The following is a 17,466-nucleotide window of genomic DNA, read 5'->3' on the forward strand; positions in this document are numbered from 1 at the left end:
TAGGCAATCACTTTACCATTCTGCATCAACACACATCCCAGCCCATTCTTTGAGGCATCCGTATAAACCTCAAAGTTCTCGGTCCCTTCAGTAATGCTAAGACAGAGCCGTGGTCAAACGCTCCTTTAATGTTTGGAACGCCGTCTCACAACTCTCATCCCAACGAAACCTGTTCTCTTTCCTCATCAACGCTGTCATAGGTCTAGCTATCTTGGAGAAATCCTTCACGAACCGTCTGTAGTATCCAGCTAAACCCAAGAAACTCCTAACCTCGGCAACATTCTTCGGTGCTTCCCACTTTATCACTGCCTCAATCTTCGCCGGATCCACATCTACCCCATCTTTAGAGATCACATGCCCCAGAAAAGCAACTTTCTCTAACCAGAACTCACACTTGGACAGCTTAGCATACAACTCATGATCCCTCAAAGTCTGCAACAGGATCCTCAAATGGTCCTCATGCTCCTCCTTAGTCTTAGAGTAGACTAAGATATCATCGATAAACACCACTACAAACTGGTCCAAGAACTGTCTGAAGATTCTATTCATCAAATCCATAAACACTGCCGGCGCATTAGACAACCTAAACGGCATCACCACATACTCATAATGGCCATACCTCGACGTGAAAGCTATCTTTGGTATGTCCACCTCTCTAATCTTCACCTGATGGTACCCCGACCTCAAATCAATCTTAGAAAAGACTGTTGCACCACTCAACTGATCAAACAGGTCATCTATCCTTGGCAAAGGATACTTGTTCTTTATCGTCACTCGGTTCAGCTCCCTGTAATCTATGCATAACCTCAAACTCCCATCTTTCTTCTTCACGAAAAGAACTGGTGCTCCCCACGGCGATACACTTGGTCTAATGTATCCCTTCTCTATCAAATCATCCAACTGCTTCCTAAGCTCCTCCATCTCCTTAGGAAAAACATCTGCAAACTCTCCCACCACTGGTATCTCATCCACTGTCGGACTCTCTACTCGGTCATCTCTCACATGGCACAGGATCAAAGGGCACCCCTTCCTCAGATAAGACTTCAAGGTAACAGCTGCAATCAACTTAACTTTGGGTTTGACTAGAAACCCACGATAAGACACACTAACACCCTTAGGACCTCTTAAAGACACTTTCTTTTGATGACAGTCTATCTTAGCTTTATACTTTCCTAACCAATCCATCCCGACTATCATCTCAAAACCGTTAAAAGGAAACTCCAGCAAGTCTACAGGGAAATCAACTTGCCCAACTATCATAGATACATCTCTAAACAATCTCCCACAAGATACAGACTCACCCGAAGGTATGAAAACTTGCTCACTAACAGACTCATATACTCTCAAACCCAACTGTTTAACATGACTCGAAGACACAAACGATTGAGAAGCCCCCGAATCAAACAAAACAAAGGTAGGAATACCATTAACAAGGAATGTGCCGGTGATAACGTGCACATCTTCCTCAGCTGCTTTCTTCTCCATCATGAATAACTTGCCACTGGTCTTCTGCCCACCTCCCTGGACAGTACTGGCTGATGTGGTCGGCTTAGCACCCGACCCTTGATTGTTGTTGTTGTTCGTTGGTGGTTTCTGATAAGAATTACCGCCGTTGCGGTTGCCTCCACTCTGGTAACTCTGACTTCCCCGGTTTGGCCATGATCCAGCCGGTCTGTTGCTCGCGAAGCTCTGCGCATGTCTCTGGAACGATCCTGGTGCACTTGTGCACTCATGTCTCTTGTGGCCTACACCACCACAGCTATAGCAGGTCACTCCCCAACTATTACTCACACTTCCACGGCCACGCCCAAAGGAAGCCCCAGCATTGAACCCAGACCCAGAAGAAAATCCCTTAGACTGATTGTGGTTGCCTTTCTTGTGATTCGATTGGCCACCACCCTTGCTCTCAGACTTCCTCTTCTCACCACCTAACCTCTCCTGAGCCATCTCCACCAACCTCTCAGCTCTCCCAGCCCTCTCATAAGCTTCCTTAACATCAGTAAGGACTCCCACGGGTAACTTATCCATAATCTTAGGGGTCAACCCCCTCTCAAACCTCAATGCCAGATTCTCCTCACTCAAACCCATATCCTCAGCATACCTAGACTTCTCATTGAACAGCCTGTAGTACTCAGCCACAGACGTCTCAGCGGTCATCTTAAAACCATCAAACTCTTCTCTCAACTTACTCCTCACATGTTCCGGTACAAACTCCTTCCTCACAGCCCTACGAAACTCCTCCCAAGGTATAGCAGGTAACCTTGGTTTGTATATATCTCCTTAGCACTCACTTTCACTGAATCCCACCACTTGCCAGCTGCCTCCCTCAGATAGAATGCAGCCTGTTCCACCCTCATCTCATCAGGACATTGAACCAAGTCTAATATGTTCTCCATCTCTCTCAGCCAACTATCAAGAAGATTAGGCTCCCCAACTCCCTTGTACTCTTTCGGGTTAAACCTCGCAATGTAGAGGCTGATTTTAGAATGGTCAACCTCCTTCTCCTTATCCTTATTCTTATCCTCATTCACTTTCTTTAGGGTCTCAGTAAGAGCATCCTGGTGCTCTAACATCTTAACGATGTCATCCATGGTCATAAGCTCGGCTCTACGTTTGATACAAAGCGGTCTTCTTGGGCGGCATCTTGAAACTATACATATATAAGAAAGGGTAGATATGAACACACGTACTAAACTTCAAAACACGAAAACACGCCACCAGACCTACTCGATCGAGTTCCCAAACACACTCGATCGAGTAACGGGCTACTCGATCGAGTGCCCCACATACTCGATCGAGTACCAAAACTTATTTTTATATTGACCCCAAACGGACCTTTCGATCTCTTACATACTCGACCGAGTAGCTAGCTAGATCGAGTGACCCCCTACTCGATCGAGTACCCCTAGTTACTCGATCGAGTACCCAAAAACACGATTCTCGGACTCAAACCGTCAAAAACCCACCCGATCGAGTCGGTCCCACTCGATCGAGTCATGCCAATTCATAAAAGCTACCCGCATGTTACGTCATATGCTAACATGCTAAACTTATAAACCACATTATATCATAATAAACATGCTACGCATCTTTTCTACTATCTACGAGATCATTTCATCATGTTATTAAATGCCCCGTTGTAAAACATTCAACATGCTATCATTCCATCAACAGTTTCCACATATTTCATTAACCTTTAACATTCTCAACCTTCAACTTCGAACATCCAACAATTAACACATTTTATCACATTCTTACACAAGTTAACCAAACACACATACGACTCGACAAACACTCCCCCCATGTGACCGGTTCAAAGTTGTAGGGCGACCCCGCGACTTTAGGACGTCTCCCAAGCCTTTGCATTAGCTCCTACAACTTTTACCCGGGTTCATTTTAATTGACTCCCTATGTTCATTAGGTTCATTGGTTACAGGTTTCAGGATCGTCGCTCTGATACCATTTGTAACACCCCCATACTCCAAGTGCCTTACCAGGACCACTCAGGTATGAAGACATTACCATCTCGGTTACCCGAGGCAATGATAATCAAACAACAATGAAGAAACAACGTTTATTATAAATAATTAGCGAATAGTTACAATCCTCAAAACCAAACCAAAAGTACGATACATGATCTCAAATCGATCGTTTCTAATCGAAATGTAAATAACTAATAAGCTACAAGCGGAAGACTCCTATCATCATGTCGTGGCATCCCAGCCTATCCCAAAGACTCATCTCTATACCGCTCAATATCCGCTCACCATCCCCGAATGGATCACCGCAGTTTACAAAACAACACCGGGTCGACTAATCACACAATCAATATAAACAACAACGATAAGATAAAAACGACTTAACCTGTCACACACACACACAACCAACCAATTCCCATCATCTCAATACTGATCGTCCACTTTGGACCTAAAACCCCACCGCCAGCAATGGGGGCACCGCATTGTACCCACCAAATCCCCGCTCCACATAGTGAGCGATAACCCCGTCCATTAATGTGCACATCCCATCGTGGCGGGTTCCACGGAAGACGTCGGGCGTAAAGCCACTCCGCAAGTGACCCCACTCGGCCCGAGGCCACGCCTCGCGAACCATCAACAACGATCACAACCACAATCACAATACAATTATTATATCAAACAACCAAATACAATACATCAACCAATATCCCATTATGGGACTAATGCTGAGTAGGAAATCCCCCGGTATGCACACAATCGACGGTCTCTCTCTCGCCGAGTCAAAAAGCCTCTTCTATGAACCCTCCTCCTATCATACAACACATAGAGGCTACCAAATCACATATTACACATAAAACCCCCAATCTCTAAATTAGGGTTTAACCAAAACAAAGGAAAGACAATAAAAGGGGTACATAGATCTTACCCTCGACGCAAGGAACTCAACGGTATAATCAACGACAAGAACGACCGTCTCGAACTCCCGGAATTGCTAAGAATGCGATTAAGAAGATGAACTTGTTTGCTTTCTCTCTTAAACGGAAATTTAGGTTTTGTAAAAGTGATTTAGAATAATGACGACGAAGCTTAAATACCTTAATCGCATAATTAACAAAACCCGAGAAAACTCCCTCAAAACCGGCTTTACTCGATCGAGTACCCAAGGTACTCGATCGAGTACCCCTTACTCGATCGAGTGCCCCAAACGGTGGTTTTGTGTTGTTTTGACTACTCGATCGAGTACCCAACAGGTCAGAAACTTTTCTAAAACGCAACTTACCCTTACTCGACAGAGTAAGGCCTACTCGATAGAGTACCCCAAGACTTATAAATACGGAGTATTACAATTCGTGTCTTGTTTAGTTAATTTATCGCAAAATTCCCGTTTCCCTTTTATTTCACTATATGATTTTGCACAATGGGGACATTGTGTGATTTGGTTTGGGGAAGGGTTTTGCATTGCATTTGCATTGTTTTTATTACATTTCTATTTCACATTTATCGCATTTCAGTTTGCATTGTTTATTTCATTTCCTATTTATTCATCAAAATTCAAAAAAAAAAAATTGAATTGAAAAATTTCAAAAAATCACGTTTACTTTCGCATTTAGGTCGAGTCGGAACGGTAGTATTTCAATGATGACATTGCATTTTCAGCTATTTTATGCCTAAGCCTTGCTAATTGACATGTTATTAGCAGAATCATATATGCATAGTCTACGAGTTTTCGTTAATTTATTCGCTGAAACTTGAGACTTGACTTAGATTTTTGGCAAACTACATCATTTTCTGAGGTTTAGAGCTTACAACTGGTGACATTCATGATCAGTTTATCTAGGATTGTGAGTAGTTACTCCTTGTAAGACATGTTTCATAAATGTACATAAATATGAACTTAATCTGCTTAATACCTGTATGCATTCGGTTTGTGGTTTGTTGACACATGTGGAAGAGGTCACCCCTTTATTCATTTTGCTCATAAGCTCCACACTGCCAGAAATAGCCTTTTTGTCCCGATAACTACATCCTATACTTAGCCTGCCCTTGTCAAGCTAGTAGTTTATGTTCTTGGGATTGTTATTTTGTTTTTGGTAGCTAATGCTCATTTTAAGATGATGTTGGGAAGATGAAAAAGGAAGGAAATAAAGAAAAAAATTGAATTGAAAAAAAAAAAGAAAAAAAGAAAAAAAAGAGACGCGTGATGTACTGTAGAGGGCGGTCGATCGACTGGCCATCTTAGTCGATCGACTGAAGCCCGAGAAAAGATAAAATAAAATCACATGGTTGGAGTTTTGATTAGTTGGTGATTTTATTCCCATGCTTTATTATCATCATTTGGGGAATTACATTTATATCGGAGATTGTGAGATTTGTGCTTGATAATTAGCACCGTTTCGATTGAAATCTTGAGCAAGAATTTGGATGTTGTTTTAATTTGGTTCCCTTAGTTACTAGTTTGGCTTTTAACTCTGTTTTTATCCAAATTCGTCTTAGCCTCTTCTTACCCATAGCCTCACGTATCCATATTTATCTCGGCATGTGTCATGGTCATTTGTTTGGTTGGAATGCGTATGTACGGTTGTAGAGATCATTTTCATATTAGATTGCAGACATGTTCTTATAGGTCGTAGTTAGGTGAGAGTCACTACAATATTACTTCTTTCTATCTTTTACATATACTCACCCGTATTCATTGAGTGATATGAGCGACCCGTGAGAGTCCATAATGATAAGTCTCTACAGTTGATAGTTCAGCAGTTTTTAATGACTTCATAACTCGTTTGCATGATTCACATTGCTAATTGATTGTTAGTTGTCGCATTAAATTGGTTTAGGCTATTCGGTTTGCATTCCGCTCTGAGATTGAACTCGTTCCATTAGGTCTTAGGATCGAGTCTAGTTCTTGCTTGGGGACAAGCAAGGGTTTGGTTTGGGGAAGTTTGATGCGTGTCATTTATATGATGTTTTACACCTCATTTTACATGCATTTCAAAGCTCAATTATGTAGTTTATGCTACTATTTGCCCCATTTCGTCTACTTTCGTATTTTCATGTAATATTGCAGATTATTGCGGAAATGAGTAGATATCGAGCCGAATCCGTCCCCAAGTATCTAACATTGCATTTGACATGGAGTGGAGACTCGAGAAATGAACTTGGTGCGCATATCGAGGCCCGAAAGATGAATTCACGAGACTTTTGAAGCCAAGTACCAGCTACTCTAGTCGATCGACTGGTCTTCATGGTCGATCGACCAGAGCACGACAAGCAGAAGCTACTGTGGTCGATCGACTAAACCGTGGTTCTGACGTGAATTAATAGAACGAGAATTAGGAAGCCCATTGTGTTTTAGGTTTGAGAATAAAGTTACGTGATATTTCTATATAATGTAACTGGCTCATTCAGATACATTCATTCAGGTTTTTAGGGATTCATCAAGTCTTTCATCACAAAAACTATTAGGGTTCATTCATTAGCTTAGGATATTTTCGGTCAATAAAAGTTTACTTCCCGCATCCGATTTTGATCTTTCCTGTTTTATACGGTATTTCTCTGTTCTTATATTCGGTTTCATTGCTTTAATTCGCTCATAGTTTAGAATTGCTAGGTTAGATCTCCCGAAGCCAAATTATCGTTTTATGTTAATCATTTGTTCAGTTAATTTAAGTATGAATTCGTTAGCTTTATTTGATAATCTTATTGCTGTTTTTATCATAAGTATGAGTAGCTAAATACCCTGTGCTAGGATGTAGGGAATCTGTAGAAGTAGGCGGCGTAGAATAGTAGACCTGAAATCGTGCCACGGTCGATCGACTGGCCACGTGAGATCAGCTTCGTTTTAATTAATTTAATTGCTATATTTGACGAATCGAGTGCACGCGACTAGTTGAATGTTTAGGAATTGACCGACCCAATAAAGATCGAAAGATAGGGGAGGAAAATAGACTGCCTAATTAAGAAGACTAAGTTAATAGGATCGAGAGATAAGTTAATTTAGACTTTTAAATCATTTTTCAGGACGAAAGTTAGCATTAGTGATATTAGGGACCTGTAGCGAGATCGAAAGATGCTACCTATTAAGAATGGACCGAGAGGACTTCTTATTTTCCCGTCTCACGTGTTTGTTTTAGACCTACCTAGTATATTGTCGCCGAAACTATAGTGAACCGACCATCTTAGCACCCTTTTAATATTTGTTTTCATCCATTTCTTTATTTTATTGCTCATTAGCTATAGAACCTTTCAAAACAAAGCCCCACTCATTTGTTACTTTAAGACTAAAATCAGACAACTAATAATTGCGTTCGCCTCTCTGTGGTTCGACCCTGACTGCCACTAGCTATAGTAGTAGTTTGGAAATATAAATTTATCTTTGGTACTCTACGACGGTATCATCAGTGACCTTACCTGATTCGTTGGGTTCATTAAAGCACCATAAAAACTTCTCAAAGTGCCATGGTTGGCCTTCCAAAACCCTCGCTTTATCACGTTCTCCTTCAAATCGAAACACGAAAGTCTTCTCTTTCGCATCCACCACATTGCCAGTAATTGCTTTAATTGGATTCCATAGTCGCACCATTGTATCGATAGCCGCTTTCACGTTAATCGGCCTCGAAGCCCATAACTTCCCGACTAGCATGAATTTTCCACGAGATGCCTCAGATTCCTCCTCCCAGATAAAACCCCCTCGATCATCATTCGACCCCTCACCGTCCCTGTTCATCGGCCCCTTGCCCTTTCGGTTCGAATCTCGTGTGCTACTCATCGACTGTACCTGCATAGAGAAACAAAACGACACAAGAAAAACAAAACAAGCCCTAACTCACGATCGAAATCGTGAGAAAAGCCCCGAGCGGAGAGGAAAACCCTAAGAGCAGTTAGTCAGAACCCCTAGAAACCCTAGACTTCAATGATGACTTTTCCACTACCCTCCCTAGTTAGTTCACCCTCTACTTTTTCTAACTGTGTGTGTGATGATATCATTTTTAATTAAAGAGAAGTCTATGTATTTTTTTTTTATCTTATTATTATTAAGTACAATTTTCCAATTTATGACTATATTCTTAGATTTATGACGGTACAAATCCATCCATGATTGGGTGATTACATAAGCATAAGGTGATGAGACTCGAGAAAGGTCTATGCATTTGCCCCCAAAAATAAAAGACACGAAACGATTGATCAGGGAAAATCAAAGGAAAAATGTCGTGCTTGTTGACATGCTGTGCATCGTTAACGTGCGGATGTTGCTCAACAGTGGCCTCTGGAATCACAAAGAAATCAGCTAGAATTGCATATTGTGGTCTCTTTGGTGCTTCTCTTATTGTTTCCTGGATTCTCAGAGAAGTCGCTTCTCCTTTCTTAAATAAACTCCCTTGTCAGTATTTCTTTTCTTTTTTTAATTTGGTTAATTACTCTATATCTCATCTGGTTTTCTTTGATTTATTAAACTCCATTATTACGAATGTTTTAATTGATTCATGATTTTAGGCTATTCATTCATATTTCATATACTGATGAAGCTGTTAGATTACGAATGTTCTGATATCAGGATTCAAACCCAAAATTGTTACTGTAATATTATTATTATTCTCATCTTCCTTATCTACAACACTGTTCGTTTGTAGCAAGATTGATTTTGCAAGGATGTAATCTTATTCACCCATATCTGTGTGGTCGCCTATACCTTAGAAAGTTAAACTCATTTATACCTTCCTCACCAAATAAATTGAAAAAAATAACACTGTTGTATACAACAGCAAGAACAATGACATTACCCCAGTATTTTCAAATTTCACATGTAAATTACGCCATAATTTCATTTCATAATAAAAAGAAGCGCATCCAGCTAACTAGTTAAGTGACCCTCTTTGCTTTACTCTATCATAATCTAGAACCAAACCTGCTTATTTATGTACGATATTAACCTGTACTGAAAATACTTACGCTACTTCATTAAATTGACGTTGAAGGGATAAATACTGCTGAGCACACCAAGGAATGGTACCAAATAAATACAGTTCTTCGGGTCAGCTTGGGAAACTTTCTGTTCTTCACTCTGCTTGCCTTGATTATGATTGGTGTCAAGGATCAAAATGATCGACGGGATTCATGGCAGCATGGAGGCTGGCTTGGGAAGATGATTATCTGGCTTCTTCTTATTCTTCTTATGTTTTTCTTACCAAATCCTGTCATAGATATATACGGTAAGCTCATGCTGTCCCATTTTCTTTTTATGTTCTACATATGTCACAAGAAATGGCTCTTTGGTTATATAGTTTCACCATTTTGCTCTTCAGAGGCCAAAACATACCGCTGCAAACCCGCTTTGTTATGAGAAGTCTAAGAGAAGCCTGCTTGTTTCATCTAGTCATACTACTCCTTTCTACAAACAATCACTACCTTATCATTTCACAAATATACTAAGACTTATGTGTATAAGTTGTTGTCTTAGTAATCATAGTCATGAGAATGAATGTTCATACACTCATACCTAAGATAAGATTAATGGAGATTGAGCACTATGATGAAAGAGTGAGGTGTATTTCATTAAGGGGTATTTGTATTTGTTCTTACACAAAATGGATAGCCATGGACTTTAGATGTTCACTGATATCCCCATCCAATATCTGCGGTCTAGTGTGTCTAAGCATCTGTTTCGAGGAATTTTTATTATGTTTTGTACCTTTGACTTGTTGATCTGTTTGATTTTATCTTGGGATTCCTAATATCAGCTTATTTGCATCTCCTGCAGGTGTTTTGTCAAAATTTGGGGCTGGGCTGTTTTTGTTGGTTCAGGTCGTCATGTTGTTGGATTTCACTTACACATGGAATGATGCTTGGGTTGCAAAAGACGAACAGAAATGGTAATTTTGATTCCACTAATCCAACAGCTTGCCTTTATGGCTTTGTACCTAACTTTTGGCTTACATACTCCTTTCTTTTCTGATGATTTAGGTACGTCGCGTTGCTTGCAGTATCTGTTGGATGTTACACTGCAGCCTTTACTATCTCGGGACTTTTGTTCATTTGGTTTAATCCTTCTGGTCAAGACTGTGGCCTCAATGTTTTCTTCATTGTCATGACGATGATACTCGCATTTGCATATGGTGTTATTGCTTTACATCCAGCGGTAAGGATATGTTCTCTCCATCCTAGCTACAAATGAGGTAGCTAACTTCCAAACCCTTCCCCCCTTCTATGTTTGTTTCACTTGGTAAAATGGCTGTTAGAACAAACTTATTCCTATATTATACCATGAAGTCATGAACACCACTAACCTTATAAATTTATAAGGTTACTAGAAGTTTAGTGGCATTCTCAGCTCCAACCACAGTTATCGTTATATATATATATAGAAACTCGAGCTATTAGATTTCTACTTCATACCCTCATTGGGGATAGGGCTGGGGCTTAGAATGGACAGTCGCCTACACCGGTGATGGGTTGTCGCCTGTCGGCAACGAGGGTGGGGACGGTGGAGGTTGAGTATGCAGGAGCGGTTGGTTGTGGATGTTGGACAAATTGGTGGTGGGTGAGGGTATTGGGGAAAGGGAATGGCAAACCTTGGGGTATGGTGGGGAATCATTTTGGGAAATTGGGGGTAATCCCAAACTTGAAAATGGGTAAAGAGTATGTCAAACAAACAACATCAAAGGGAATCATACATTTTGATTCGCTTTCTTTTTCTCGAAGACCCTTAACCAAACGCCTCCTTAACTAAGTAAAAAAATTGAGGGTGAAAACTGAAATATTGGACGAAGTTTACGGAATTAGCGTTCACATCATTTCCAATAGAAGTGAAACTAGCTACTGGAGGATTATTCTTGTACAATGTTACAGGCAAAATGATTACAAAGTAACATTGTTATGTGCATATGTGAACAGGTTAATGGCAGCCTCTTGCCAGCCTCTGTAATATCAGTTTACTGTGCCTATGTGTGTTATACTGGTCTTTCTAGCGAACCACGTGATTATGTTTGCAACGGCCTACATCATAAATCAAAAGCCGTCTCTGTGAGCACCCTTATCCTTGGAATGCTCACTACGGTTCTATCAGTCTTGTATTCAGCTCTTCGTGCTGGATCTTCAAAGACCTTTCTGTCATCACCACCGTCATCTCCAAGGGCAGGTATGTCTATCTTATGCATTTGTTACGTTTATTTGCAACTCAGATTTGTATTTTTGTGCTCTTAGTTTCTTGCGTAATTTGCTAATATCAATGTTTGTTAATTGAGTCTGTCAGTTTACCATAATTACCATGTTGTCTTATTAATACCTTGCCGTCGATGTGTTTTGATTGAAGTTGTTGACCAGTATGATTGTTGTGCGATTACATTCTTGCACAGTTTGCTAATACTAATGCTTGTTACTTTAGTGTGTCAGTTTACCAAAATTACCCATTTCGTCTTGTTATATATAATCCTGACCTGAATGTGTTTAGATTGAATGTTCTTTACCAGTGTGAATGTGTGATTATGTGTGTGGCTTGGCGATGATTACCTTTTAGCTGAGCATTATGCAGTTAACAGCATAAAGTAATTATATGATATTATCGCTTGAAGCATTGCCCTTGCAAAAAGATGAAGGGAAATTGAAAAAATGGCGTACATCTCCAACGAAAGTGAAGAAGTGTATATTTGCAGCTTTCATAATATTATGTGGTGGATGTGAATCGGGTACCAAATACCATTTCACAACTAATGTTTGTGCATGTGATTTGTAGTCTCAAGTCACATGTTATACTGTTTGCTGCTGTTATGTTATTAATGCACTTGCCCCCGTTCTAAACCCCATTATTAGAATGTTGGATGCATGTGTCCCTGTTCAAGTTATGTTAACTCCAAATTGGGTGCAAGTGTTGGATGTGACTCAATTTTGAGTGTAGGACATGGCTATATTGTGGAGCGTTCCATGTTTTTGGTTTAGGAAGTAGTTTCTAGTTGTCGTATCATTGGACACATGACAGAGTGTCAGAGTGAAGTGTGAAGTGTTGGAAGTAAGATAGGGTTCAAGTGTAACAATATTCTTATTGCAAGTTGCAACACTGCTTGTCGAGAACAACATTATCTCAGTTCATAAAGGGCTCCTGCAAATGGTAGGGTAGGTAGGGGATGGGGATGTATTCAACCTTACCTTTGTTAGAGATAGTGTTGGAAGGACCTATAAAATTGAGTCAAGAATCACATGACTGACTGCTATTTCACGATAAAAGAAGCGCAACACGTTTAGCCAGCCATTTTGGTTTATTTCATGGTTATCCAAGAGTAAAAACTACGATTTCTCAAAAAAAAAAAAAAAAAAAAAAAAAAAAAAGAGTAGAAACTACGAAGTAGAAAATAGGGAGTTTGATTCTCCATTGACCTTTTGGAAATGAAAACTGTTGAAACTGCTTGTCTGTCGGTTATGAAAGATTTGAAAATAGGGAATATGGTAATGGTCAGAGCTAATTCATAAAATTTTGTTTTTAAGTTCAGTAATTACTCTGATTGTAAATTGAAGTTCTTTTAACTCATCCCAGGTGGGAGCAAACCTCTTCTTGACTCAGAGGACACAGAAGCTGGTGGTGCTGACGGAAATGACAAGGAATCCCGGCCTGTCACTTACTCTTACACCTTCTTCCATCTGATATTTGCGCTTGCCAGCATGTACTCTGCAATGCTTCTCTCAGGATGGACTAGTTCTTCTGACAACTCAGATCTAATCGACATTGGTTGGGCTTCCGTCTGGGTCAAGATCTGCACTGAATGGGTCACGGGCGGGCTTTATGTTTGGTCTCTTGTTGCACCTCTAATCATGCCAGATCGTGAGTTTTACTAACTAATCAAGAGCGCCGTCTACCACCTCATGCCTATCGTCCACCAAAGTTGACTCTGTCATAATTATAGCCCTTCGACTTTGGTGCTTGAGTTGTGGGTTCTTGCACCCCTTGTTGATAAGATCATTGTATTATAGTGTGTCATGTATTCTATCAGGAATGTTAAAATGGTTGGACTACGTACATTAGAGTGCAACTTATTGGCTGTATTAAAATGTCTTCGTTTCTTTACATAATTTTGGTTTTCAACTCCTTAGAACTGCCAACTATTCTTGCTAGTTGCTTGTGAGGGAAAGGTACTTGTGAATTGTGATCTCTTACAACCACCTCCTTTTTCAACATTATTTTAACTGGCTGCAGAATGATTGCGTGTGCTTTGTCATTCAATGATCGAGGTTATAGATAGGAAAGAGGAGAGGTGATCGCGCATTTGGCTTGAGAGTCACACAACTCAAACCCTCACGAAAGGTGGCATATGGTCATGTGGAGATAATGCGTGGATGATTGCTTGCTCGCTACCTGCACATCCAAGGATTTTGCCTTGTAAAGCGATTTTGCATTCATTGTGAAAACAAATGTTTATTAACCTATTAAATGACCTTCAAATTAAAATTTGGAGAGTATATAGAGGGAAAATGACAATCCTACTCCATATGACGAAAGTAAAGAGAAGATTTTGAGATTCTGATTCTTTGATGAGCACCATCAATTCCTAACTTAATGGTAACTTGCTGAGGTAAATTAGCTGGGATTAATGTCATACAGTGACAGCCACACAGCGGATGTGGCTGTTACTTCCGATAACATGAAATTCAACACCATTACAAATCACTTGGAAGATCTATACTATACTGTACTAGTTAGACATAACTCATAAGCATTGTTTATTTTTCTTTTGACGAAAATAAGCATCGTTATAAAAGTTAGTAAACTTTTAATCAAACATGTATTCGAAACATCAATATTTGGCTTGTTCATAGGATCATAGCCCTATCCAGAATATTCAGGCTAAAATCATATGCAATGTCTGTCAGGATCGGCTTATTGCAATGAGACTGTCACAAGACTCACAACTTTCACTTGATATGCTTAATAAACCAGTTCAACATATCTGAATGAGACTCTTCAGCACTTTTAACAGCAGAATCATCTTCCACATCATATCTGACACTCCATCCATGGGAAACACCAGGATATATCTTCACAAAGCTCTCAATCTGCATGAAAACTCAGATTTGAAATCTCAACTACTTCTTTAGTACCTTACTTTTTCTGGTATACTCCCTCTGTCCTCGTCATTTGTTGTCCTTTTCCATATTTGGGTGTCTCAGTCAATTGTTGTCCTTTCTATTTTAAGAATGAACTTGATGAGCAATTTGATCATTCACACTCAATTTGTTCCACTTGTCATTTAATAATTGGCTCATTCCTCTTTCCATGGTCTTTGTGCCAAAACCAAAAGATAACAATTGACCGGAACGGAGGGAGTATAAAACATCATTACCCCAGTGCATTAAGGGCAACCAAAAATTGTAGGGTACAGGGGGATCAAATGTATGCAACCTCACGATTGTGTTAGCAACACACAAAAGCGGTATCTGAATGACCCATATGAAATTGCATCAAACAACTAATTTTAGTACTTCACAAGAAACAGAAGCGAAGTTTAGCGAGTCATTTTGCTTTATTCTATCAGAATTCAGAACCAAAGAATAACCGAGTCTTTCATTCCATCGAAATTTGAACTTCTAGTCAGACATATATATATATATGTAAGGGCAAATTTTAATTGGTTTGATAGGAAAAGACTGAATGTCAGAATATGGACCTCAGAGGCTCAGACTCAGATTCGAATTGCCATAACCATTTTTATTACATTGCATAGCATAATATAGGAAGATGATAGCCACATTAAATGTCTACTATAAACATTTACCCGAATAACTGGCTAGGTATCGGCAAACATATGCAGTCAGACCCTTGCATAACAATGAAAACTGAAGAGGTTATTTAGAGATGATTCGTAATTCATAACGAAAACTGCTTCGAGATATGTACATGATGGCTGCTACTTCATGATATAAAGAAGTGGGTCAGTTTAACGAGTCACTATTCTTCATCCCATCATAATCATAACCAAAGAATGCTTATATGCGACATATATGTAGTCAAATTCTCAACAACAACAACAACAACAACATCAGAGCCTTAATCCCAAAATGATTTGGGGTCGGCTGACATGAATCATCCTTTCGAACCGTCCATGGGTGAACGCACGCCTTAAAATGCGAATAAAAAAAGGGAAGATGAAAAACAAAAAGGAAGAACGAAAATGTAATGGAAAGTCAAGGTAAACTTAGGGGTTTTAAAATTGATTTAAAAAAAGAAAAGAGTGAATATCAAAGACTGACCTCAGATTTTGCAGCCAAAATCTTTTCAAAATGCCTTGCTTGTTCAGGTGGACAAGTATGGTCAATTTCAGCTCCTAGTATTGATATTGGTATCTTGACCTCTGATAATTATATATAAAATATTAACCAGTCAGATAACTTTATCAAATCCTCGATACAAACCAACCATAAACGTCTGTCATAGTGCAGTTTTGTAATGGATTTTAAGACTCGGGAATCCACGACACTTTACCATTGATGTCATTGTCGGTAAGGGGACCAGGGTGAAGCACGACTCCAGCCTGAATATAGTCAGCAGACTTTGCTAACTTCACCACAACCACACCTGTAGAAATACAAGTGATATTAAGTAATGCGATAAGTTAATGAACTGATTAAAATCTCAACCAAGTCCTGATTAAAAAAAATATCCGGTACCTCCCCAACAGAAACCTGCAGCTCCGATAGATGTCACTCCCCTGCTTCTTAGAGCAGTGATAAGCGTCTTGGCATCTTCACATCCTTGGTCCTAATAGCCATCAGCAACAATTATATAGTGAACTCGGAGTTCAGGCTACGCACGCTTATTATTTGTTTTAGGAAATTTGTTATTCAGATGCCTGTGATTTGGGTTCATTCTACGTTTGACGATTGGAGATTTATTCAGAAAAAATCAGTAGCTTCTTCGGTCGCTATATGTCACTCATCCATTGATACAATATAATGAGCAAGGTAATAAAACAAGGAAACAACAAGTGATGAGGGTTAGTATCTAGTGTATGATGACAGACCGTGGTATGTTTTTTTAGCCAAGCCTGTCGATCAAAGTCGGGATCAAGTTTAAGATAATCGCCATATAAGAAATCAGGAAGGAGAACGAGAAAGCCAGATGCTGCAACTTTGTCTGCGAGCTTCCTGAATATTATTTGGGGAACAATATGAGAAATGAAGATTGTTGGTCTCAACAAAAAAAAAGCAGTTAAATAGTACCTTAAATTTGGTGCTTCATACCCTGTAAAAAAAAAAAAAAAAAAAAAAAAAAAAAGTATACTTAGTTGGAACTGGAAGGGAAAGAATAACTAAAGATAATTACGGCGAAACTGTTTGTAGATGTTGCAGCATAAGAAGAGAAGATGGTACATACCAAAGACATCGGAGATGAGGATGATAGCACGGTTGGAGTTGGGGTTGGAGTTGGAGTTGGTGACATAAGTGTTAAGTCCACCGATATTCTCAATAATTCCATCACCACTACTGGAACTCAACCTTGGTGGGTTCGAACAACATTCAGCTGTTGACATTCTTTCACAACTGATTCACACACACACACACTTCTCTACCACTTTATCTCACTATTACTTGTCAACTTCAAATGCTGCGATATGTAACAAATACCAAGTAACTAATAGGACAAACTTTGGGGGCATTTTGAGGACTCTCGCTCTCAAACCCTCCTTGCTTACGTTTGCTTTTTTTAATCCCACCATTTCCTTTCACCTTTATGGATCCGCAATTAATGGTGGATTAATTAATAGGGGGGAATTTCAAGAAACGGAAAACAAGGTAGAGGTAAAATATGCTTAGTAAATGGAAAATTTGCGCCGTATTTTTGAGATTTAACATTTTATACAAAAATAGAATTTCAAAAATTTGCCCTATCGGACGCGCAACCCCAATTTAGTTACGTTTTAGTTTCATTCATGTACAAAATTTACTCTTTCATAGACTTTTTGCCATTATTTTTCTACACTTACCCTTGTGTTCCAAGAGAGGGGAAAAA

General features: G+C 39.5%; 2 protein-coding genes across 2 annotated transcripts; one reads left to right on the forward strand and one right to left on the reverse strand.

Annotated features, from left to right (window-relative positions):
* Positions 1-8,439: 8,439 nt before the first annotated feature.
* Positions 8,440-13,548, forward strand: LOC141639526 (uncharacterized). Its single transcript, XM_074448635.1, has 6 exons — positions 8,440-8,856; positions 9,452-9,685; positions 10,234-10,345; positions 10,437-10,611; positions 11,367-11,610; positions 13,000-13,548. Exons 1-6 carry the CDS (start codon positions 8,682-8,684, stop codon positions 13,296-13,298), a joined length of 1,239 nt encoding a protein of 412 aa, XP_074304736.1. The 5' UTR covers positions 8,440-8,681; the 3' UTR covers positions 13,299-13,548.
* A 444-nt stretch (positions 13,549-13,992) lies between these two features.
* On the reverse strand, positions 13,993-17,147 carry LOC141639527 (endo-1,3;1,4-beta-D-glucanase-like). The gene is made up of 7 exons (XM_074448636.1): positions 16,831-17,147; positions 16,677-16,698; positions 16,478-16,601; positions 16,125-16,215; positions 15,940-16,032; positions 15,708-15,808; positions 13,993-14,513 (listed from the first exon to the last, which is right to left on the reverse strand). The coding sequence occupies exons 1-7, from the start codon at positions 16,985-16,987 to the stop codon at positions 14,373-14,375; spliced, it is 729 nt and encodes a 242-aa protein (XP_074304737.1). The 5' UTR covers positions 16,988-17,147; the 3' UTR covers positions 13,993-14,372.
* Positions 17,148-17,466: the final 319 nt, after the last annotated feature.

Source organism: Silene latifolia, unplaced genomic scaffold, assembly GCF_048544455.1.
Source record: "Silene latifolia isolate original U9 population unplaced genomic scaffold, ASM4854445v1 scaffold_427, whole genome shotgun sequence".
Taxonomy (NCBI): Eukaryota; Viridiplantae; Streptophyta; class Magnoliopsida; order Caryophyllales; family Caryophyllaceae; genus Silene; species Silene latifolia.

What these genes read in the sequence shown, in the direction of transcription:
- LOC141639527 (XM_074448636.1), bottom strand. Translation starts at nt 16,987, where the DNA reads ATGTCAACAGCTGAATGTTGTTCGAACCCACCAAGGTTGAGTTCCAGT. An exon ending in TATGAAGCACCAAATTTAAG is followed by an intron (nt 16,602 to 16,676) that starts GTACTATTTAAC and finishes AATAATATTCAG; the next exon opens with GAAGCTCGCAGACAAAGTTG. An exon ending in GGCTAAAAAAACATACCACG is followed by an intron (nt 16,216 to 16,477) that starts GTCTGTCATCAT and finishes GATGGCTATTAG; the next exon opens with GACCAAGGATGTGAAGATGC.
- LOC141639526 (XM_074448635.1), top strand. Translation starts at nt 8,682, where the DNA reads ATGTCGTGCTTGTTGACATGCTGTGCATCGTTAACGTGCGGATGTTGC. An exon ending in TCCTGTCATAGATATATACG is followed by an intron (nt 9,686 to 10,233) that starts GTAAGCTCATGC and finishes CATCTCCTGCAG; the next exon opens with GTGTTTTGTCAAAATTTGGG. An exon ending in TTATTGCTTTACATCCAGCG is followed by an intron (nt 10,612 to 11,366) that starts GTAAGGATATGT and finishes ATATGTGAACAG; the next exon opens with GTTAATGGCAGCCTCTTGCC.